This window comes from Eupeodes corollae, chromosome 1 (genome assembly GCF_945859685.1).
Source record: "Eupeodes corollae chromosome 1, idEupCoro1.1, whole genome shotgun sequence".
Lineage (NCBI taxonomy): Eukaryota > Metazoa > Arthropoda > Insecta > Diptera > Syrphidae > Eupeodes > Eupeodes corollae.
The window spans coordinates 665,206-690,727 of record NC_079147.1 but is presented as its reverse complement, the minus strand read 5'-3'; the positions used below and the strand labels follow the sequence as shown (position 1 = coordinate 690,727).

General features: G+C 31.9%; 1 protein-coding gene across 8 annotated transcripts in view; it reads right to left on the bottom strand.

The window, feature by feature from the left end:
• LOC129943118 (peripheral plasma membrane protein CASK) overlaps positions 1-25,522 on the bottom strand; it is a 235,407-nt gene that overhangs the window by 173,897 nt on the left and 35,988 nt on the right. For all 8 annotated transcript variants that reach the window (XM_056052359.1, XM_056052360.1, XM_056052361.1 and 5 more), the window contains 5 exons: positions 24,474-24,649; positions 24,279-24,401; positions 24,022-24,169; positions 22,795-22,973; positions 22,524-22,691 (listed from right to left, as the gene is read on the bottom strand). In XM_056052359.1, the coding sequence (XP_055908334.1) occupies positions 22,524-22,691; positions 22,795-22,973; positions 24,022-24,169; positions 24,279-24,401; positions 24,474-24,649 (794 nt within the window). The remainder of the gene's footprint in view (positions 1-22,523; positions 22,692-22,794; positions 22,974-24,021; positions 24,170-24,278; positions 24,402-24,473; positions 24,650-25,522) is intronic.

Here is a 25,522-nt window from a genome sequence, read left to right as displayed (position 1 = left end):
TTAAGGTAGGTACTCAGAAGGCACAGACGCACGAGTCTTCAAAATTGGTTTTTATCAACAAGGCATCAATTATTTTTAAACCTTGGAACTTTTTACACGAAACCAATAAGAAATTTATTTCAAAAATAGGTATCACTTACTTTTCAAAACTCGAACTAGCTCAGCACCTCCTTTTGATTCCGACTAATTGATGTAATAACCCAGATGCTTTTGTTCTGCTCTTGGTTATGCCAATAACAACTAATTTTTAACAGAACTTCTCCCTTAGGAAGCATAAGAAGATGTTGGATACAAATACAAACATATATCTATGTATGTGTATGTTTGAATGAATAAATGGGTGTAAAGAAAATAATAGCTACTGAAATATTAACCGCATGTACGTCCGGGAAACATAACTTTTGAATTAAATATGATTTGCTGTTGTATTTCATATAATGACTCAAAGTTATAGCGTTGGGGAAATGCATTTATATTCGACATACTAAGTAATAACTATTCCAAAGATGAATTTCAAGGAAAGAAAAATCACTTTACCCACGGAATTAAGAAACACAAAACAATAAACTAGCGAATTATTTGTTCTCTTTTGTTTTATTTGTTAAAATGAAAGATTCGACTAAGGAATCAACGTAAAATAATGAAAGTTTTCCAATTTCAAGATTCAAAATTTAATAGTTGGTGGTCTCATTTTACGTCACGAGTAATGTCAGATTTTAAGGAGTTCGATGGCAGCAGTATACTGTAAGACTCAGTTAAAGTAGTTTCGTTGTTTTTGATATCCATTGGACAAAAGTAAAAGTACGGGGACGTATGGAACTGATTTTCAATTTGAATTTAAATCATGGGAGTAAAAATGCAGAAAATTCCTTTGGCATCTGGCTGGATCATTCCTTGTATTTCTAAATACATATACATAAGTACTGATCTGACCAGGGCCTGAGGATCTTTTGCCCTGACGAAACGGTTGTTTTACATCAGTCGGCTTGACAGTGGTTCAAGATGATCTGATAAATGATTGCGAATGTCGTTGCCCCATCTCAAATTAAAAACATTCGGATGTTTGAGAGACAGTGCATCAGATTTCTTTTTAATGATATATTTCAAATGTTTGGAGTCATTAAGCGCCTCTGTAATGGATGGCTCGGAGTTTTCAGATTGGTTTATCGACGACATCTGTGATGAACTACCAGAAGGAAAACTCTTCGCCGATATCCGAGTGAAAGTTTTGCTATACGCGGACGATTTAGTTGTACTAGCTGAAAATTCTTTCACTCAGCAGCTACAAATTAACAGATTGAACTCCTTCTGCGAGAGGTAAGGCTTGCAAAAATAATGATTTTTAAAGATGTCAAAAAAGAAGGCTGCAGAAAGAGAATTGGTCACTCAATAATGAACGTATTGAAGTAGTACAAGAGTTTAAATATCTTGGAGTTTTGCTTACGCATAAATTAAATATCTTTAAGCATGTCAAAAAAAAAAGTTTATCATGCCCAAAGTTGTTTGTCAATCCAAAAATCGTTCTGGTGTCAAAAAGCAATTCAAAGACATTTTTTCAAACGTTTGTTTAGATGACCACCAAATTATGCTATTTACGTAGAGACTCGCGTAACGCCAATATATACTCAAAACCTCAAAATGAACTCGGATTAATTAATAAGAGGGATGAAAGAAGTCTTCATTAAACCATCATGCTAAGACTACTGCAATCTAATGCCACCCTTTTCAAAGAATGGAGTCAGCTAGCTATCCCAGATGAAGCTAACTTAACTTTATTGGAGTCAAATGAAGATAAATGGAGCTCTTTGTTTGAAAATGCTACTGCTTAAATTGATGAAAGAAATTACAATCAGCATCTCTCTAAAGCATATTCAACATCCTCCAGGAACAGCTAGATTAAACTCAATCACCAATTAACATCGGAAGCTAACTATTTCAATAATGAATTATCGACGAAGCTATAAGTTATATCTTTGGAGCACGAGTTGAAAAATCCTAACTATGTGCCTCATCGAACTGATCTTCCACAAATTTGTAATTTATGTAACAGAAGAGAAATAGAAGATATTCATCATTTTATTGCGGTATGCTCGATATTACCGGAAATTCGTCGATTACATTTAAATGAAAGTAAACAGATTTCATGTCCACCCTATATAATTTCTGTAAGCCAGCCTTACATTTCCGAAATAGTTTCCCAACGTAAAGTATCGTTCGGCCGGTTACCATTATTTAAAACGTTTTAATTTTATGTTTCAAATCACTTTAAAATTGTAAAATTTTTATGTTTCAAATCATATTAAAATTGATATCTTTTTTGTGTTTCAAATCATATGAAAATTGTTAATGATTGCTTATCAAGTTTTTTCTATTGCTTAACTTATTTATTTTAGTATACGAATCCAACCAAATTGTTGTATTGTTATTATTGATTTTTTTTTTCAAATTCTTAACATTTTTTGAGCTGGTAGTCATGGTAGCTTAAGCTCGCTAAGTATAAGAATTGTAATTTTTTTACGTGTAAGTAAAGATATAAATAAAATAAATAATAAATTAATTATTTAGTTCAATTATTTTATTTTTAATAGTTTTCTTTTATTATAAAATGTCAAATCAGGCAGACAGCAGAATTGACAAGTCCTTATTTTTAAGTATGAATTATTGTTAAACTGTAATATGAAAAAATAAAGAATTTATCTATCTATCTATCAGTGCATCAGACAATTTTATACTAGGATAAGAAGTCTTGTGGTACCCGTGGCATGATGGTTAGTGCGTTGGACTGTCATGCGAGAGGTCTTGGGTTCGATCCCTGCCTATGCCATCTAAAGTCTTTTCACGGGTACTGCCTCTTGCGAGGAATTGACAAATTCTCCAAGAGTAACTATTGTCATGAAAAAGTGCTTTCTCAAAATTAGCCGTTCGGAGTCGGCATATAAACTGTAGGTCCCCTCCATTCCTGACAGCATTACTCGCACACAGGAATGGTTGAGAGTTGTAAGTCACTAGGCCTTGGTTCTCAACGGACTGTCGCGCCACCCAATTTATTTTTTATTTTTTTATAAGAAGTCTTGTAAACTTTTATAAAGCTTTCAGATAATTTCAAATTAAATGAATAAAATGATGCAAATGTCAAAATATATTTAAAGTCATGGTGTGTCAAATTTATCCAAAGAGAAAAATTATAAGAAATCGGATCACAATAAATGTGGTTTGGTTAAAAGGGTGTTTTCTTGAGAACTTTGAAATAGAATACGAAAAGGGGTTGTGTTGTGACCTACGCTGATAACATCGCATCCGTACCCATCTGTCAATTTTTCTAAAACTTTAACAAAACATTAATAACAATGTTTTTAAAAGTCAAAAACATTTTTTTTTACATAATACTTGGGTCGAAAAATACTTCTCCTGTTTCGATTTAATTTGTCTTAAAAATAAATAATAATTAGCAAAAACATTTTGAAATTGATAAAATAAGTTTGAGTTCAATAACTGTTTTTGTACCCGCCATTTTTAGACGAAATTTTTTTTATCAATTTAAGAGCAGTTTTTATTTCTTATAAAAAAAATGCCGATAAGAACTTTATCTTATGTCAACAACAAAATTTTGCGTATAAATAAATAATTTTGAAAAAAAAACTGACGGTGGGATTTTACTAAAAACTTTGATAAATGTTTAAAATGATATTACCTATAAGTTTAAACTAGTTTAATTGTTCCCAAGATATTATTATCGAAAATCAATTTTAACTTACCTTGTTTAAGGTTTTTATTCGTTATTTCGTTTTTCCCAACATTAACATCCTATATGGCAAGTGAATAAAGATGTTTTTTTTTAAATTCACATGAAATTCCCTTTACATGACACCCTCGACTTGGTCGCAAGTCTTGGTTATTCAATTGTTCACCAAAAATGTCAGTTATCATGGCTCTATAGCGGTCAAAATTGACTGACTGTAACGTTCTGGTCAGCATAGTTTTTAAAAAGTGAAATAACAATCCGGACTAAAAAACGCTTTCAAAAAAATCCGTCACTTTAAACTGTGTTGCCAACTTAAATTTATATTTATATCGCTTTAGAAGCACCCGCTACCAACACTCAAATTTCAGAACGGTAATAAGATTAATTATTAAGTATTAATTACAATTCAAGATACTCCTTACTTGTGTCTTAGTTAATTGTCCTAAATGTATGATTTCAAACAAATTCAAGTAAGTTTAACCCCTAATTATGGCTTTTATAAGGCGAACTTAAGTTAAATTGAATATTATATATGCGATACTCCGTAAGTAATTAGTTCTTAAGGCATCTTAAATTCTATATTTTTTACTTTTCGGTACATGTATTTGTAACAATTTGTTCATTTTGATATTAAGAACACAGCGGAACAATGACTAACAAACAATGTTCACCCATTTCATGCTTATAAAATGCTCGTCAAGATTGTTTGTTCATTACGTTGAGTATACAAGCATCAGTGTCTTCTAGAATTATGAGAATAAAGTAGGTAGCTTCCTTCTTTAACTGTATACACTAACCACTCCTCGCTAAACAGATATTAAAAAAATCCCTAACACTTTAATGCTGCAATATAATCAAGTATTAAACACACTCCCCCCATCAGTTTTCAAATAACACCACCCTTTTGCTTATTAAAAGTCTTAAAACTCATATACCTTGAAGTGAAGTGCAGATTTGCAAGTCACTCTCCCGTAGTCATCCATCCGACAAAGAAGAAAATAATAAAAAAAAATCGAAAAATAAAATTGACAGAATTTTCAAGTCTTTGGAAAAATGAGGATAGCACCTGCTGCTGTAAAAACGAAATTTCTTTGAAGTTGAATTCATACCTGCAAGTAGAAGAAATGTGGAAAAAATTAATAAAGTTGTTCAAAGACACAGGAGAATTATAGTTAGTATTTGTTAAGAAGAAAAAGGACGAAACTATGGGATTGTGTAAATACTATGAGTAGAGAGAAGCTTTCGTTCTTCCTAAGACCAGAAAAAATACCTTGCCGCAAAAATTATTAAAAATGTATGCTTTAAGACTTTAAAATCATGAAGACAAAGTTAACTTTAAGTTCAGCAGTACCTTACACAGTATATGTACACACGTTCCAACCAGCACTCAAGAGAATTGTTGTTCTTTAAGAACCTATGTATGTTCATACATATATGCATGAATGTATGTATGTTTTCACAAATGTTTCGTGTGCGTATGAATGTAACATAAGCGAAATACAAGAATTTTTTATTCGCAGGTCGTACTCTCCCTTTGTTGGTAATGCAGACTTTTAAAATTTCAATTAAAAGATTGGATTTTTTGACAGCACTTTAAAAACTATCACTATGCAATAAACATGTCAGCTCACCACCAGAATTAAATATAATCTGCTTTGAAAAGGTAAAAAAACAATCCGACCACCTGCTGATATAATATCGACTTTTTGCTGAAATTATGTAGTAAAGCATGTTTTCAAAAAAAGGTACAGACAAATTATTGGGAAAAAATTAATTGATAATTTTTGTTGGTATTTTCATGTTTGAGTAAATTAATTAAAACCACTTGGTCAACAAGGTTTTCTTATGGGCAATTAAATTATGGGTTTTTAATAGACTTACACCAAATCGCAATTTGAGGTCAGGTTTAAAAAAAAAAAGGATTTTTGAAACTATGCTAGCTTATGAAATATTTTTTGAATCAAATATTAGATTATTTTCCAAATCTATATTCTCTATATTCAATTGTTCTGATTAAATATTTTTCATATCTTATTTTATTTTCAAAAAATCATCATTATATGTAAACCTATACCAGTAATTCAGAATATTTAAGGAACGCAAAATCATAATTATGCCAAAAGGCCTTAAATGGAAATTATAGTAGTTATAGTTACTACCCATGGTAGTTCAAGTGGCATGATGGTTAGTGCGTTGGTTAGTGCGTTGCCAGAGGTCTTGGGTTCGATCCCTGCCTTTGCCATCTAAAGTTTTTTCACGGGTATTGCTTTTTGCGAGGAATTGACAAATTCTCCAAGATTAATTCTTGTCATGTAAAGTGCTTTCTCAAATTGGCCGTTCGGATTCGGTTTAAAACTGTAGATCCCCTCCAACCCTGACAAAAGTACTCGGACACAGGAATGGTTGAGAGTTGTAAGTCACTAGGCCCCAGTTCCCATCTAGAGTTGTGAGTCACTAGGCCCTAGTTCCCATCGGACATTAAGTGCTTTTAAATATATTATAGGAAGTTATTGTAATGGATTTTGTCAAATTCAATATTTTGACATTTCTCGACGTTTCAAGGTCCCTGGAGTCGAAATAAAAGATTTTTAAAAAGATGTCCCTACGCCTGTACGTCCGCACGTTCGCGACGTTTTTTTCGTCGTCCATAGCTCAAGAACCAGAAGAGATATCGACTTCAAATAAATTTTGTTATACAAATAACGGCAGAAAGATGCAGAAATGGCTTTCAAGATAGCGTGGGTGGTTTTTTTTACCATAGCAGTTTAAAAAAAAGGTGCACATTTTGGTTAAACGTTTTTTTCGTCGTCCATAGCTAAGAACCAGAAGAGATATTGACTTCAAATAAATTTTGTTATACAGATAATACAGCAGAAAGATACAGAAAGGGCTTTCAAGAAAATAGCTTGGGTGGTTTTTTTTACCATAGCAGTTTAAAAAAAGGTGAACATTTTGGTTAAACCAAAATATCTCACGAACCAATCACGCTAGAGACTTTAATTAAATTTTATATTATATATTTTAACGTGATTCTAAACCAACATATTTTTGGAATAAATCCAATTAACAGTTTTTTTGTATTAATAAAAAAACTGAACAATTTTATCACCTCGAAAATTTTAAGAAAAAAAAAAATGATTTTATCTCCAAAACAATTGTATGCCACGAAAAATAACGTTTTCAACATTTGAAAATTTTGAGTAAAATCGACAGTTTTTTTTTTACAAAAAATAAAAACCTAAAAAAGCATTACTCAAAGTTGGTAAAAATTGTTTTTCGACTCAAATATCTTTTCAAAAATTTAAGATTATTATATTTCAACACATTTTATATACAAAATTTTTTTTTGAATTGATAGTTTTTTTAGAAAAATAGAAACCTAAAAATAGATTTTGACTCAAATAACTTTTCAAAACTTTGAGACATTGGCCTTAAACTAATTTTATTTTTTTTAAATATTGTTGTCAACATTCAGTAACATTTTGAAAAAAATAGATTTGACAGTTTTTTTTACAAAAAAATAAGAACCTAAGCAAAATTAATAAAACTCGGTAAAAATAGATTTATTTTATCTTATAAAAAATATTGTTTAAAACATTCGGTAAATTTTTGAGAAAAATCGATTTGAAAGTTTTTTAGCAAAAAATAAAAACCTTAAAAAAATAATAAAAGTTGGTACAAATTGATTTTTTACTCAAACATCTTTTTAAAAATTTGAGATATAGGCTTCAAATTAATTTTATTTTATTAAAAATATTGTTTTCAACATTCGAAATTGGTAAAAATTGATTTTAGGTTCTCGAATAATAGAAAACATTGGCTTCAAATTAATTTCATTCAACCAATTTTTAAATTCTTTATATAAGCTATACAAACTTTGAGGAAATGCTACTAAAATTGGTAAAAATTAATTAACGATTAAAAATATTGTTAACAAAAATAGATGTTGAAATCAAACTAATCAAAACACGAAAACCTACAAACCTTTTAAGCAAGACAAATCGATAGACGGGATGGAAAATTATCAGTGTGGGTCGCAACCAAGCCTCTTTTTTAATTTTAGAACAATGAAAGCATTAAATTCAAAGTTTTTCAAAACTTCATAAAATGAAGACGTATAAGTTTTAACTAATGAACATTTTGGGAAACTTAAAAACTTAGTGAGTTTTAAAAAAAAAATTATACTAGAAAATAAACATTGATATATTTCAAAATCATCATAGCGAGCTATGTTTCGTTTTACCTTAGCCTATTTATGAATTTTTAACATTTTTAAAGAGGGTAATTTAACAAATTTTACTTAACGACAACATTTCTTAGAAAAGTATTTTTTGAATTTTGCAACAGAAAAAATAGTTTTTTTGTATTATACGAGTATATTCAACACTGACCCTAATCTGAAAAGTTTCATTGGCGTGTACTTCACTTATGGTTTCTTTCCGGCGATTGACATTTAATAAATGCAATGTAGTCAAATAGTTTTCTTTATTGTAATCAAATAACTTTTGAGTTATTTGTACAACCACTGTAAATATTTATGTAGTTCCTTGAGTTTTTATTTCAAGTACTTTTAATTCTTCAAGTACTTCGTATCCCAGTTCATAAATTGTACTATTTCATGACAAGTTTTTCAAAAAAGAAAAGTTAAATTTAAAATTAAAACCTACGTACTTAAGGTAAAGGAAACAAATTGAAGGAGGAAGGGCAATAAAAGTTCTTGTGGAATTAAAAACTGCATATACATAAAAACAAGAAGGAAGAAATCACTGTATTGGAATTAAAGGCATTTAGGAATTAATATGGTTGAATTTAATCACAAATAAATGCTCGGACACTGGAACATGAATTTTTCACGTTTTGCACTAAGAATCATAACCACCAAAACTGAAATTTTGTTGCGTTTAATTATATATTGGAAAAATATTCATATTTCCTTTATAGTCAGAAGGGATTGTTAACCAATCTACAGCTTCATATTTCTCATAAATTAAATAATAAACTATTTTTTTTTATTTGACAATGTAATCATTCTTGAAAAGTTGAATTTAAATTTAGAATAAATAAATAAATTATTTGGCGCGACAATCCGTTGATAACTAGGGCCTAGTGACATACAACTCTCAACCACGTCTATGTCCGAGCAATGTTGTCAGGGATGTAGGGAAACCCAAGACCTCTGGCATGACACTAACTATTAATTTAAGAGGATTAAATTACAATTAAACTTAGCAAATCCATGGTCTGAATCTATGATACTAAAAGGTAAATGAGGTTTTCTTCAATTAAAGATGGAATATTAGATATAGCTTTATATACAAAATATAAGAAATTCAACTTCAAAACACCTTTTAAAAATATGATTTTTTACTTCAAAATTTACTTTAAATGAAGTAGTCATGCAGCAACAAAAAAATATAAATAACCTTTTATACAGTATACATTATATGAAAAAAAGTTGCTTTAGTTTTGAACAACAGTGTATAATAGTGTATGTATACATTTATAAATATCAAATTCAACTGGTTTCCCTTTGGGCTTACAAAAAAAATACAAGGAAAAACTGTATTTCGAAATGCTACTGCAAATATTAAATTTTAATTAACCCGAGATGAGAACCTCATAATGTGGTATGTAGACCCATAGGAAGCCAAAATAATGTTGGCTATGTTGCACATTAATTAATTTGGCTATAATTATTATGAATATCTGGTATAACCTCAGGGGTCAGGGTTCAAGCCCGTTCTCAGTCTTAATCCTCTACAACACACAAGTGTTGATGTTTGTATACGTTGATTTTGATTTTACATTTTAGGTTGATGGTTTTGGATCCTAAGTGCGTTTAGACCGAAATCCGAGAGAGCTAAATATGTAAAACAAACAGAATTTAATTTTATGATGGTCACATGAATGACAATAAATGCAAACTAAACTTTGAAGGTTGGGCAGTAGCTAAACACTTTTCAAAACCACACACTATTCAGAATAGTAGACAGTTGAGTATCTCATATCAAAGCTTTTTGGGACCGGGGCATATACATATGTATACCATTTTCCAAAATAATAGGGTCACTTATTACTTTTGAATTAAGCTTTCTGTTTACTCGTATTTAGTTTAGGAAAGCCAATAAGTCAAACAAAAAATACTTATAAAATATATTATACGAACGCTACGATTATTGCCAAATTATTAAATGCATGACTTTATTAGTACAAAAAATGATGTGTCAAAAATTGCACTTAGTTCGTATGGATTTACAATTTATCAGGCCAACATATAAAAATCACTTAAAAACAATTTCATTATCTTCGAACCCTACAGGAGATTTAACGCACAATATCAAAAGTGGCGGAAAGTAGGGGCGGAAAGTAGGGGCGGAAAGTAGGGGCGGAAAGTGGTCAAACACATTAATTTATTTGAAATTTGTTGGTTTCCCAAGCTCATAAAGTCATTGTTAAAACTTGGAGGCAACAACACAATACCTAAGGGCAATTCAATTGGTAACAAAATTGATGTTTTAGAGTGCTATTCTCAATAACTGTTCTTGTACTCAACTCCTTCAAATAGTGTCAGAAATCAATTGAATAGATAGCAAAATATTAAAGGCATACATATTTTAAATTTTTATATAGTTGCCTTAAAAGGGACAGAAAAAATATGTAGCTGCGTGTTAAGGACTTACAACATTTCTAAATAATCAGATAGGTACTCTTAATTATTGATGATATAACCATGACCAATAAATGAATAAAAAAAAGCAGTGTAACGAATTAAGAAGCGCAGCAGCACTCTAACGTCCATGTGTTTATGTCAAGACCAACATCATAAAGGCCTGAGAAAAAAGATGTATCCATCGAATTTGAAATAAAAGCTAATAACTTGACCGTACAATAGTTTAGTACATTTAGTTGTTTCCAATCTGAAAAATCGAAACATTTCTAGATTCGGTTTCTTTTATAAATTTTGAAAAATTGCTTCAATGTAAATAATGTAAACTTTACATATTTTTTTAAATCCCATTTTAAAATTTTTAGTTTGAAAATAAATGTTTTCCGAAAAGTTAATTTATTCAAAAAGTCAGTCATGAAAACATTTTTGGCTTTTTATTTTATTTATGAATGTAGGAGTTGTCGTTGTTCATAATTTTTGATTTTGCTTGTCAAGTTACTTTCCTATTAACGAAAATGGCAAATGGCCTTCCCACTTAACATGGGGGCTTACAACCCCAATTCCATACCATATTTGTCTTCTTTCGTTATAACAACGCTGCAGGATTATTCAAAGAAAACTCTCTGCTTTTTTAGTTTTGACGGTGAAATTTTGTTGCTTTGTAAAAAAGAAACGCATCGTAACTAACTTTTGATTAGCTGTAACTTGAAAACCTCTAGATCTACAGATCAAATCCAAGTTTATTTGTATCCTTAAGATCTTAGAATATAAATATATTTAAACAAAAAATGGTCTTTCCAGTTTGCGATTTCTTCGTATAACAGGCATAACGCAATGTCTCCGACAATGTATTTCAATAGTTTATGAAACATTATTTTTGTATGTACATTTAGTAGTACACAATCATTTTAAAAAATAAACTTTTCAATCATCACTTTGATTTAAAAAAATTGCGCTAGTTTTCTTTAAAATTGTAAGTATTAAGGACTATTACTTGAAATCAATACTCTGGTGTACGAGGAGGGGGGGGGGGGGGGGAAGACACCCGAATGTCCAGAGCATCTCACGGCTGTGAAATTTTGCTTCCTCTTAGGAAAATCTACAGCGGAAACAAAAAAAAACCAGAGTCATACGAATGGTTTTCTCATTTTAAAAATGGAGAAATGTCAATTGAAGACCAAACCCGTTCAGGACGCCCCGTGACGTCAAGAAATGACGAAAACGTTGACAAAATCAATACTCTCGTACGTAAAGACCGTCGCCGAACCATTGATCAACTAAGTACAGCGAGCAAATACAGCGTCGAGTTAATGCATATTTTTGATACAAAAAAAATGGCATGACACCAATCGTTCACCCCACCCCCTGCTCTTGGATCTGGCACCCTTTGATTTCTTTTTGTTCCCAAGACCTAAAAAGGACATGACAGGAAAGCGGAAACTGTAGAGGAGGTAAACAAAAATATCTGGAAGCCCTGAAGAGCATCCCAATCGTATGCTTACTTTCTTTTCAACACTGTATGTATGCTCCTACCATAAGTAGTACCCTTCTATCTTTTCTATAAACATTTTAATGAATAAAACTATATCGATAAACCGAACAAATAATAAAATTCTTCAAAATCAAATCAAAAAGGCCCAAGTGAATAAGCCCTACCTTCCAAACAAGAAGGGACAAATAAAGTAAAGGTATTAAAGAAGGAAGCCAGCCTATGTATTTTTTCATACATTTTTCTCTCGTTTCGGCATGAACGACCTTTATCAAATCAGGTAACAAAATTCAGAATTTAAATATTTTCCGACCTCTCGAAAAAAAGGATTGAGTGTCTTAATATTGACTAAAAAAATACAAAATTTTTGTAGCCGTAAGATGACAAACAGTTTGTAATCGCATTACTTATAAATATATATATATACATACCTACCTCAAACCCTTCTTCGAATATTTATGCATGGCACGGCATATTTTTCATATCCCACGCCAAGCATATTGAATCACAATTTCAAAGCATTTGAATTCTTTTTTTTTTACTAAGCCCTGTTAACATACATAATGTCCTACCCCTATTTCTACACTGCACCACCGTGGTCAACCACAAACTCTATATTTTCTGGCCTTGTTGCAGAGCTATCTTCAACACAATGCGCCAAACACCCATTAGTTTGATTGTCAACACATTTCTGAACAAAAATGAATCTTGAAAAGCAGCACAGAATGGCATGTGGAAATAAATATAGAAGGCTATGAACAGACTACTTTCCTCATCCTTGTCGTTTACGTAAAATAAAATATAAGTCAGCTCGGTATACTTTGCCTATTCGTGAAATAAAGCCAACCAGGTCACCTCGCCACCACTCAACAGTCATCATGACCGACAAAAACAACAACCAAGGAGTCGAGAATTCAATGCAAACTTATTATAGAAATATTATCATCTACTTTCCGAACGCAGCTTCTTCCTCGCGCTAGCAGACTCATTCGAAATGCCATTCGGATTCGAGGCAGCAACAAACTCAGTAGTTTGTGCAGTTCGAACAATGCAATCAGCTGCTGGCATAGGTCAAGGACAGGAATAGGAAATGAATATTCTGAAATGCAGCCATGACATATGAATGGGATGAATTGTGCATACAAGTACTTATATATTATGTATGTACGTACCTCTAGGTACATACATTTATGTGTCTGAACAGCCCACATCTCATATATGAATTTTTCGGGTTTTTCAATAAAATTATTGAAGGGTTATTTTGTAGTTTTATAATAAAGGTATGAGAACTCAAAAAAAATTGTTTGCGTGCTGTTTAGTATTGTTGCAATAACAAAAATTCTTTTGATATTTATAGATAAAAAATAAATAAATTAGGTGGCGGAACAGTCCATGAAGAACAAGGGCCTAGTGACTTACAACTCTCAACCATTCCTGTGTGCGAGCAATGTTGTCAGAGATGGAAGGGACCTAGAGTTTATATGCCGAATCCGAACGGCTAATTTGAGAAAGCACTTTTTCAAGACAAGAATTACTCTTGGAGGATTTGTCAATTCCTCGCAAGAGGCAGTACCCGTGAAAAAAGTTCTGTGGCACAAGCAGAAATTGAACCCAAGACCCCTTGCATGACAGTCCAACGCACTAACCATCACGCTAAGAGTACTATATTTTTATACAAAGGTTTAATAAATCATTTAACAAAAAAATCTCTATTTTCTGGAGGTATTTTCATAATGTACTTGAAAAATTAATAGATAGTATATTAGTTAATATATAATACAAAATATTTCACGACTTATTGACGACAAAATTTTTAAACATTAAACTATTGAACAGTAGACTTTTAAACTTTTTTTGGCAGGGGAGGGATACCTCGCTAAGTTCACAAGCACGTGCATACATAAAAAAGCAACAACAAATACATCAACAATATCCAAGTTCATGGAAAAATTATATCTATCATTACGAGTTACAACCATCTAAAACGTTTGTTGTATTTTCTTAAAATCACTTTTTGGCAGTATTAACTTTGAACTCTTTTCTGGAATATATTGTCCTTTATCTATTTGATATTTACATATATAAACATAAATTGGCTGGACCGATTTTGATAAATTTTAATCTTGACATAATTGTGGAAGTTTAGATATGGTTTAAGAAGTGAAATACACGAATGATAAGTAGATACATTTGACATTACACAACTCGATAGTTTGAGACCAATGTACGACAGTCCACTAGAAAAAAGATCATCGCAAGAACCGAAACATTTTTCGTGGAGACAGGATTCTCAGATGATTTTCGCCGGAATCTTACTAGCAACTGCTGTAGACAAACTACACTCTTGGTTAAGATTGTCTAATTTGAAGACGTTAAAATTAAAAATTAACAAGCAATGGATTCATCTACAAAGATGTTTCCGATGCAGAAATGAGATTTTGACTGGATTATTTACACTACGCACCGATCGCAGTCACTTCAATAACTCATCAAATAAACATACATGCATATTCACTGGGTATCTAATAAATACTAAAAATAAAAACCTATTAATTAATTTCCAAAATAATTATACAAAATATGTATTTATGTTTATATACGCTAAATAGAATTGATATTTAGATGTTTTTTTCTTATAGCTACAATTTTTTTTTTCAATTAAACAACATTTACTTATTATTATTATTATTAGAAAAAGTTATACAAGTTTTGAGATTAAAAATACATTACAACAAATAATTAAAATGAGTCTGGCAAGCATAAAGCTGCAATCAAAACGTCTAAGACATACTTTTTGTAATCAGGACATTCTCAAAATTTTGCTCGCAGGCTGGATGTACAATACGCTTTATCTGAATAAGCACAAACATTTTTTAAAAATACTTTGTACATTGATGATTATTGTGCCATTTGTAAATAATAATTACTTCCTTAAGATGTTCAGAAAAGAATTTGAAAAGAATTATCCAAAATGAAATACTAATTGTTCTTTCGCAAAAGCTTTTTACTAGGTACAAATTTTGTTTAACTGAATAGGTACAATAATTAAAATTCTTATTGGATTGGAATAAAACAAGTTTCTGCTAAGTTTGATAGTTGGTACTTCCACCTTAACTTTTAATCATATCGTAAATTAGTTTCAGCATGAATTATACAGCCTTGACCCATTTAATATAGTTCAACCAAATTTCGGTCCACGCTGATTTAATTGCAGAAATTATTTATGTATTCGTAGTATTAAGTGAAATGTAAAATTACAAATAATAGATATCATGGTTTACATTCATGAAAGTTGTTTATCTACAAACTTCACAAAATAGAAGCTTCGACAAAATGTGTAAGGTTAATAGAAGCCATATGTTTGGACGGGAAAAGAGTTCTCTAAATATTTTGAGACACTTTTTGGAGTCAAACAGGAATGTTTGCTATCACCGTTGCTTTTCGCACTATATATAAACGATTTGCATAAATCTTTAGGAGGAGGACTATTTATTGACTTGTTCAACATAAGGTTGCTGCCTTATGCAGACGATATGGTTTTACTGGCGGATGATGTTCGGTCTTGCAGCAGATGATAACGGAACTGGAAAGTTACTCTATTAAATGGAGTCTAGAAGTAAATTTATCTAAATCCGAAATAATGGTGGTGGAGGTTATCTAGTCAAGAAAATTGGGCATTAAATGGAGAAAGATATCGTTTTTAAAGCACATAGCAAAGAGAAATACTGCAGCCAAGAACAGCATAAACTCGACGTGGCAATGCTTTCTAGCAAAAAGCAATATCATCTTAAAAACAAAATGGAAACTATTTCAGGCGGTTTGTAGAGCTACGGTGCTCAGATCTCGGGCTTTGGAATGTTCGAAGGAGTGGCTAAACTTTTTTTAAACGAATTTAAAAATGGCCTACATTTACTCCAAATTACTCAAAAACAATATTTGAATACAGTGCAACAAGACTACCCCATCAGCTAACAAATATACTTTTGAGGGAAAAATTGTTCTGGGTAAAGTAATTGAACAATCTTGGATATTGTTTTGAACTGAGTTGGGATGAGAGATCTATTTCTCAAATTGATTGGATCCAAAAAGGCAATGATCTATTGCTGCTGTTGAAATCAGAGGGTCAACAAGAAGGACAGCTGAGAGCAGTACGCGCATCTACAAACATCTGGATCATTTAAGAGCACAGATTTACATTAATGATGGTTTCGAACTGAACAAAATCACCTGGATTTTAAAGGCAAGATGTGCTTTAATCAAGCTTAATGGAAACGGATTTGGCCAGAACGAATCATCATTATGTACTGTGTGCAGTTTAAGGGAGGAAGAAAATATCCAGCACTTCTTAGGGAGATGTTCGGGTTTAAAAGAATTTAGGGTGGTCTTAATTGGGAAAGTTTGTTTAACAGAAGCGCAATAAATCCAGGTGCTCAATGGAGAAAACAGCACCTGTTTTGAAGGACTTGCGAATTTTATCACTGCAGCCTTACCATACCGGAATGAACTTGTGAGAGAATATAACCAGTACAACATTTTCTTAACATTATCAAATTTTGATTTAAAACTAATAATTGTTCTAATATGTACGCAAATTCAACTACCTGACAGACAAAATTTTCAGTGTCGTAACTTTTGCATTTTTAACTTCGAAATAAACTTAAAATCTTATTTTAAAATGTTAACTAGATATTAAGTTGGAAATAAAAAACATTTTACTACTACTACTAGATATCATGAAAGCATTAGCAAAAAAGCCCTCAGTAAAAGTTAAAAAAACAAAAGTTGGAAAGTTGGACCCTCAGGACCTTTGTAATTAAATAGATTTTCAGTTATTCGTCAAGAAGGTATAGGTTTTTTTCTAAAGTTTAATTCGTGTGAGATGGCTCAAAATGTATATAACTCTTAAATCTGTTGAGCGACTATTGTTTACGCCACTTTTTATTGTTTTTGCGCACGGAATCAAAAGAATCTAATGCACACCTTAATATTGTACGTCTTTAAGCTGCTGTTTTTTTTTAATTTCTTCATGTTTTTTTTCTGGAAAAATCTTTATTTTTTTAAGTTAGAATAAAAAGCATTAAAACTTCGGTCAATTTTATCAGCTAATGCGCATCCGAGCTTTTGAAACACTGCTAAGGCATTAAGATCTACTCATTGGCCTTTAAATTTTAGATCAGAAATTTAATTTCTCTCAAAACAATATAAGCGTTGATGTAAACTAATCAGCACTTGAAAACACTCACACAAACCTATAAAATAGTCGTTGTACCTACTTAGTTGACTCAAAAAAAAAACATGCACGAAAACAAAACAAGCATCAAGATATGTCACAAAAACCCACAATTTTTGAAAAAGAAGACACAAAGTTTTTTCAAACATATGTGTACGTATTCAGTTGAAGCGGAGTGTATGAATGTTTGATTTGATAATAAAATAATGTTATTTGAAATATTTAACATTTATTTTTTTGCTCTCCATCGATTTAATTACAATTATAACTGAAATATCCACAAATAACTTTAATAAAAGGTGCATATCTCAAACAACATTAAAAAAAGATAGATATGTATATGTATGCAGATAAATATCAATTAACATTTTTATAGAAAATTTTTGGGAGGCATTATTAATTCTTTTGGAATAGCAAATACTTTGTTTTGATTATTTGGGATATATTAACATTTAACCAAACATACATACCTACATACATAAGATATTATAAAAACAAGAAAGTACCTACAATACATCAGTAGTTTTATTCTCCATGGATGCGCGTTGCGCGCTACGTAGGTTGTCAACACTTAAAACAGCAAGAAAATACAGGTATAGCCAAAGGCATTATTTCCATATCCCTTGGGGGAAGGCCGTTTTACATTTAATAAATCTTTTCAAGTTGTGCATACCTTTTGATGGAGGTTGTTATAATATCGTATGATGTAAGGCGGGATGGACTCCGCCGTTTCTGAACCAATCCACTGTTCTATCGTGGGGGTCGGTGATGATGATACTTCTTCCATGAAGTAAAGTGGACACCCGATTGACATTGCTTCCCATCGACCCCGCCGCTGCTATGGTGATGATAATGATGATGGTTCATGCAACTAATTCGCGCGCTTTTCCTTTCTACTTGGCTTTGCTTTGGTTTGAAATGGCGCACACTATTTTTTCTTTTTATCGAACATCGGCTTTCACCCCGTTATAGTGCAAAACAAAACAACCAAAGTTGTTAAAACTTAAAGGATCACGATGAGTTTCCTAACTCTGTCATCATTATATACGCACAAAAATATACAACTAGAACCACCCCGACTATACTTTGGATTTTAAGGACAACAGAGAAGTGTATTCTCCTTTAAAATAAATAGAGCGCTTAAATCCAAACAAACACTAGAAACTAGGTCAACGTTTTAATCTGAATAAAGAGCACTATTTTTCAAAAGTATCTTTCTTTCACTTCAGGTTGGTAATCCTGGGCAATTTTCTTATAAAAACAAAAGAATTGGTGCACAGCCACAATTGCAAATACAGTGCAGGACGGCTGGAAATAAATATTGAGGTTTTATTCTCAATACCGCGCTAGCGACTTGCCTTGTTAACTCTTCATTAAAATCGGACACGTGACGGCGTTAGCTTTTACTTTGCAACGCTTTCTCTTTCTTCAGGACGATGACAAGGACAACGACGAAGCTGGCTGAGGGATGCAGTTCGTTTTTTTTTTTTTTTCAAAACAGCTGTTTTGTTGGAACTATTTGCTGCCTCCCCCATTGCCTACCTGTTTCAGCGCAAAAGTCAAGTTGTTCACTGGAATACCTATGCTCCAAGCTCTAGGGATGATAGTGTGGTGTTGGCCAAGAAATCAAACTATTTCGTTTTCAATGCAATAAATTGAAACGAACTGCACGGTGCGGCGAGGCAGCGGATGCACCGCGCTACCCGTTTAACCGAAAAGTGCCTTTGCCTTCAACGTTCAACACGAGAAAGAGAGATAAAGAGAGAGGTTTTATGGCACATCAAGTGTTGCATCATCATAATATTCATCAAATACAGCATCAACTCAACACATGGTTTTGTTTGCACAATTCACACGTAACGGTATGTTTGGTATGTATACATACGTAACAAGTATGAACTTTGGTAGGCAAATCGAGAAGGCCGCTTAAATAAAATGAGTGAGTGAAATGGATAAGTCTAGTGTTACTAGCGCCACTTTTTGACGTTTGGGGAATAGGCGAACCTCCTGGGAAATAAAAAGTTTTTCCAAAGAGAAGAAAAGTTAAGCTTATTCGAAGTTCGAATAAGATGGGCGGCAATTCTAACTCAATGTTGTGAAGCAATACTAACCCTAGAGTAAAGTTGTTTCTGGCACTTTAATACATAATAAGAATAACACAAAGTATGTATAGGTATTCTAATTACGACAGGTCCAAGTTAATTATAGAAGACATGATGGTTGGGAAAATTCATCTCATTATGGAAACATTGATAGTGATGGATGCCGTGACATGATAGACAATAACGTACTGATGCAAGGGCAAAATGGAGGTCAGTGTTCATGATAAATTGGGGAATTAATTTGATAAGGAAAATTAAGTTATGAGTTAGGTAAGGTACGGTATTAAAGAAACATTAGTTTGGTTCTATTTATTTTTGATGTAAAAAGTCCAACCTATTGTTACACTTACAAATAAAGAAGTTTTTTTTTAATTTATAATCAAACTAACTGTAATTCTTCAGAATTTTGAAAATAAACGGAGTTATTAGTTTTTTGCTATAAACCAGTAAAAAAAGATGGGACCCAAACTGATAACTTCCCATCCCGTCTGTAGATTTGTCTTGCTTAAAAGTTTGTAGGGTTGTTGTAAAGTTGTTAGCTGAATTACTCTTAAAAGTTTTGAAATAACCAACAATATTTTTCATATAAAGAAATAGTTTAGTTTAAAAATCTAGTTTTGTTAAATATATTTTCAGTCGAAAACTAATTTTAGTAGCATTTCTTAATTGTTTACATATTGGATGAATGAAATTAATTTGAGAGATATTAAGTACCTACCGAACATCAATTTTTAACAAATTTGCGTACTATTTCTGCTAAAAAAGTTTGAAGACAATATTTTTAATTCTTGAAAAGCTACTTGAGTCGAAAGTAAATTTTTACCAAGTTTCAGTATTGTTTTTTTGTTAGGTTTTTATTTTTTTTTTTAAACTGTCAATTAGATATTTCTCAAAATTTTACTGAATGTTGACAACAATATTTTTTAAAAGAAAAAATAGTTTTAAGTCAATATCTCAAAGTTTGGAAAAGATTTTTGAGCCTCAAATCAATTTTTACCAACTTTTATTAATTTTTTTGTTTATGTTTTTACTTTTTGTAAGAAAACTGCCAATTCGAATTTCATCAAAATTTTTCCGAATGTTGAGAATAATATTTTTTATGAGTAAAAATTAGCTTGGAGTAATAATCTCCAATTTTTTAAAAGATATTTGAGTCGAAAATCAATTTTTAAATATGTACTTTTATTCATTTTTTCATTTTAGCAAAAAAAAAAACTATCAATTCGATTTTTCTCAAAATTTTTTCAGAATGTTGAAAACAAAATTTCTTATAAGTTTAAATTAGTTAAAAGCCATAATCTCAAGATTTTTGAGTCGAAATTCAATTTTTACCAACTTTGAGTAATGTTTTTTTAGGTTTTTATTTGAAAAAAAAAAAAAACTGTCAATTCGATTTTTCTCAAAATTGTACCAGATGTTAAAAACATTTTTTTATCGTTGCACAAAATTGATATGGAGATGAAATCATTTTTTATTCCTTAAATTTTCGAGATGACAATTTTTTTGAGTTATAAAAAAAAACCGTTAATTGGATTTTTTTCAAAAATATACTTGTTTGGAATCACGTTACAATATATTATATAAAATTTAATTTTAAGGGTTCACCAAAATGTTCACCTTTTTTTTAACTGCTGTGTTAAAAAAAAACACCCTCACAATTTTCTTAAGAGCCTTTTTTGCATCTTTCTGGCTTAATTTCTGTATAACACAATTTATTTGAAGTGGATATCTCTTCTGGTTCTTGAGCTATGGACGACGAAAGAAACGTCGCGAACGTACGGGCGTACGAACGCACGAACGTATGCACACGCACGTACAAACATCTTTCTAAAAATCTTTTATTTCGACTCTAGGGACCTTGAAACGTCGGGAAATGTCAAAATTTGTAATTTGACAAATCGGACCCATTACAATAAATTCCTTTTTGAAGGGTTTGGTTTAAATTCCTTTAAGTGTTCTTAGCGTTGTGTATGGTCCCAAAAAACTTCGCGCCTGTAAGTTATGAACCTTCAAAAATCGTGGAGTACATATAGCACACATAGATATGGTATATGCCTATTTTTCTCGCTTAACTTGATATTGTAACACTTCACCTAAATTAGTGAGTTACATTATTTCTAAGTGCGAGAAATTTTCGGGATGACAGGAACCTAATTTGAGAAGCACTTTTAATGATAAATTACCCGTAAAAACTTTAGAAGGCACAGACAGAACTGAACGCAAGACTTCAAGCATGACAACCGTTACATCACAGGTACACGGGTAACAACAGACCCTAAAAGCTAACATAATGCAAACATTTTAGTCTTTTGTACTAATTTTGTAGTTCAAAAATACCTTTACTCTCAAACTTTTGGTGATCCCAGCTTGGATTAGTTTCCCAAGCCCTTACGTCCTTAATTAGGTTGCAAATTTAAAACTAATTGAAATTAAAAACTAATCATGGTCTAATTTAGTCCATTTTGTGGGACTCCTAAATTCGAGAAACTCCACATTGATTTCTCAATGCCTTCTCCCTAAACTTAAGTCGAAATGCTGAAACTTTTGGAGATATTTTAAAAATCAAATGATGGACTAATTTAAGACTATTTTGAAGCTGATTAAGTGCTATAATCCCGACGAGGAAACGAATTTCATAAACTGTTAGTCCGACTGTGTAAAGAAAATGCCACTTTATACAATTAGTTATAACTCAACTGAAAATCTTTTTTGTTTATAAAAACTAAAAATATTCGATTGTTTGTGCGAAAAATATTCACCGTGACAATTAACTAAAAACTAACAACTGCTTCATGAATTAAAACACGTAAAAGACTTAAAAAAGATTGTATACATTTTTATGACCACAAAGCTGATATTTTAACGAAATAAATTATTAACTAAATTCTAACTAAAAAAAAAAATTCCTACAGAAATCGAATAAATATTTTCTTTTTGAACCCCTCTAATGCTTATAGAATAATCTACTCAAAACTTAGGGTGGCAAATGAATTATTATAAACCCTTTCACTTGAGGGGCATGATAATGACATAGGCATTTTAGGAACACAAAATACGAAAATAAAAAGCTCGCCTGTGAGAACACATAATAATTTAACTTCAAAAGATATAAATCATATAACTGTAGCACTTTAGAAAACAATTTTGTGTTAACAAATTGTTTATTTTCTCTTCTGGCCGCTGTCGTACGTAATTGATTGTCCTGAACGCTTGGGGAGTTGTAGTACATTGAAAAGGATTTTACGGGAAAAGGTTATTTTTTATGTTTAACATCATTTTTAAAATTCACTTACCTGTAAATGTGGTGATACGAGCAGCTGCATCAGCTCCGCTTTTTCCCGCGCGAATTTGTGGCTAGTTGAGGATGAAATCGCATCAATAGCATCACGGCTTCGTGAAACCGCATCTCCAGGTGGTGCTCTCGATGGCGACATAACGTTGCAACTTATTCGATCGTAAAGCTGAAATAATAAATTTTAAATGTGTTTAAAATTATTCTTAAGATGTGGAGCTTTTAATCAGTTGGATATTTTTTTTTTTTGAAATTTAAAATGCTTGGCTTACCTGAAGAAGTTGATGGAGTTTGTTGTCTCGCAGCATTTCTCTCAATACCTCTGGATCCACAAATGTATCTTGTAGAGCATATATATCATCTAAAGAATCTATTACTCGTTGAACAGCTTCGAGGCCAGCCTCTTCATCAGCCCATTCGTTTAAAGTTTCGGATGCTGTTCCAATAGGCACTTTTATTTTAAATTGAAAAAAATTAATTAAATATCGATACAAACAACTAACATGAAGTTTTTATTTAGCTTTACTTGTTTATCAGGGCTTAATGTATGTATGTATGTATATTTAAAATATACAAACAAAAAAGCATTAAAAACTCATTTTATGCAAAGTAAAATTCTTGCGTCGTAAAAGAATTTAAAGGAGACTGAGTGACCATTTCAAAAGGGCACCTACAAATTTCCAAGCTGGTTGCACTTTTTTAAGCGTAGCAATTTAAATTATCAAAAAACTCGTTCATAACCTAATTATGGAATTTGAAGGCTATGTTAATGCGACTTTAATTTTTTGTGAATAATTTTATAAACTTAAACTTTCCGTGTGAAAGTAGATGTACTAATTTCTTAAGCGCTTAGCGGTCTCACCAAACAAGGGACAAGATCCGACAAATTTTATTGATATTTAAATAAAAAAACGAAATTCCGAGAATCCTTTTTATTAAAATAAAAATAAAGAAGAACTCATGGCGTTTTCTTTTTCCTTTTAACAGCAGAGCATTCAATTTTATCTTTTCTTCCGTATATGTATAGTACATTTCCTTAAAGAAGGAAATACAAAAATAAGGTCAAGACCAACTTAAATAATACAAATAATTCAATATCCAATTAAAAATACAACACAATCTGCCGGAACCATCATCTTCCCTCAAACGGAAGCGAACATTCAGTCTGAAAAGGGTATCATTTTCCATGTCTTCTTTGAACATTGCTTCGGTTTATTATAACTTGTGTATATTCACCGTGCGCTTTCGCTTTTCTTTTTTTCTCTAAAAAAATCAAAATTGAAAATTGCCTCCTTTGAAAACATACCTACTCCCTTTACCCTACAAAGGAATGAATGGAAATAAGAACACAGAGATGAAGACGAAGGAAAAAGCAAGGAAATTAATTTTCAATATTTTTCCTGTCAAATGACAACATCTCCATAAAGTCTCCCGATTTCGAAAAAAAAATCTAGAAGAAAAGGGAAGACGAGAACCTGTCATTCCTTGTTTTAACTTACTTGAATCGGTGTCGGTTCCAAACAGAGGATCCATTGCAATACCACCAGCAATAGCTTGTACAGCTCCTTTCAATTTTCTTCGGGCATTATACCGTTTTAGCTCCTCGACAGTATCAGCCAAATGCTGTCTCTGTAACTTATCTCGATCCTGTAACAAGAAAACAAAGGAATCCACCAAATAAAAATTGCATACCATCCTCACAAAGACTCTTTGCAATGAATCTACTATAAAAGCAAAAGCTAAAGCAGTTACTTACTCGCATCCATGGATGATCAAGGACTTCTGTTATCGATGGTCTATGATGTGAGTTTGCGGCAAGCATTTTCATAACCAAATCCTTGGCTGTTGAAGAAATCGATTTCCATTCGGGTGCATCAAACTGTAAGTACAAAAGAACAGAGCGTGGAGATTCAGCTGCTGATGCTGCCGCAAACGCAGTTTGCCAACTTACCGAAATCATCCCACGTGCAATAGAATCCTGCAATCGCTTTCCCGATCCCAGGAATGGCAGTCGTCCTGACAGCAACACATGCAGCATAACACCAGCACCCCAAACATCACATCCTTTGCCATAAATTCGCCTTGATACAACTTCTGGCGACATGTAATGTGGGCAACCGACACGACCTGCCAATGGAACACACAAAAATAGTTCTTATTAAAGCTATTCATATTGTGGCTTGGCTAAAACAAAAAATAAACAAACGCAAGAAACATGGAAAAGTATTGGTTTTAAATAAAGAAAGCACATCAACTATCTATGAAGGAAGCCAGGCGTCCTGTGTTTTCTTTTTTATTTATCGGATCTAGGATTAAGTGAGGTACAGAAATGAGTCTTAGCTAGGATGGAATATGATTTTCAGTTCTTCTTTAAGTGCAATTTTCATATTGTGGACAGCTTAAGCAGGAGAGGTAGGTCTGTTGTACATTGTTGCTTCTGAACATATGAAGGTATACATGGAAAGGATAATCGGCTTTCTTTCAGGACGACCACAACAAATAAGAGGGTTATTGTATTTTTATTATCTTCTTTTTTGTCTATTTTTGAATACTTAAGCTGAGAAAAATTATGGTATGTATGGGTTGGGAGTGTCTGAAGTAGGAACGGGTGCACTTTTTCTATAGGTATAATACATTACTGGAGCAGCATCCAGAACAAAGAGGAAATTAAAAACAAAAATGCGGTGCTTCAACTTCAACACTATAATCAGCATAATTGAAAGGTATACAGGTGCACAGCAAAAACAAGAACAGATGGGTGGATGTGGTGGTATATAAATATACAGTGAATCGAATGTCAGGAACATTGTATGGATTTGCTAATTAAAATGTTGCAGCACTGGTGAAGGCCACATGTCATATGATGTTGACAAGCTTTGAAGTCTTTATTAGCACAAGCTGAATAATTGAGGTTTGACATCAGATGTTGGCTTAGTACGTACACAAAAATATAGGAATTGAATTAAATAGGTACATATGCAAATGTTATGATATGCAGTG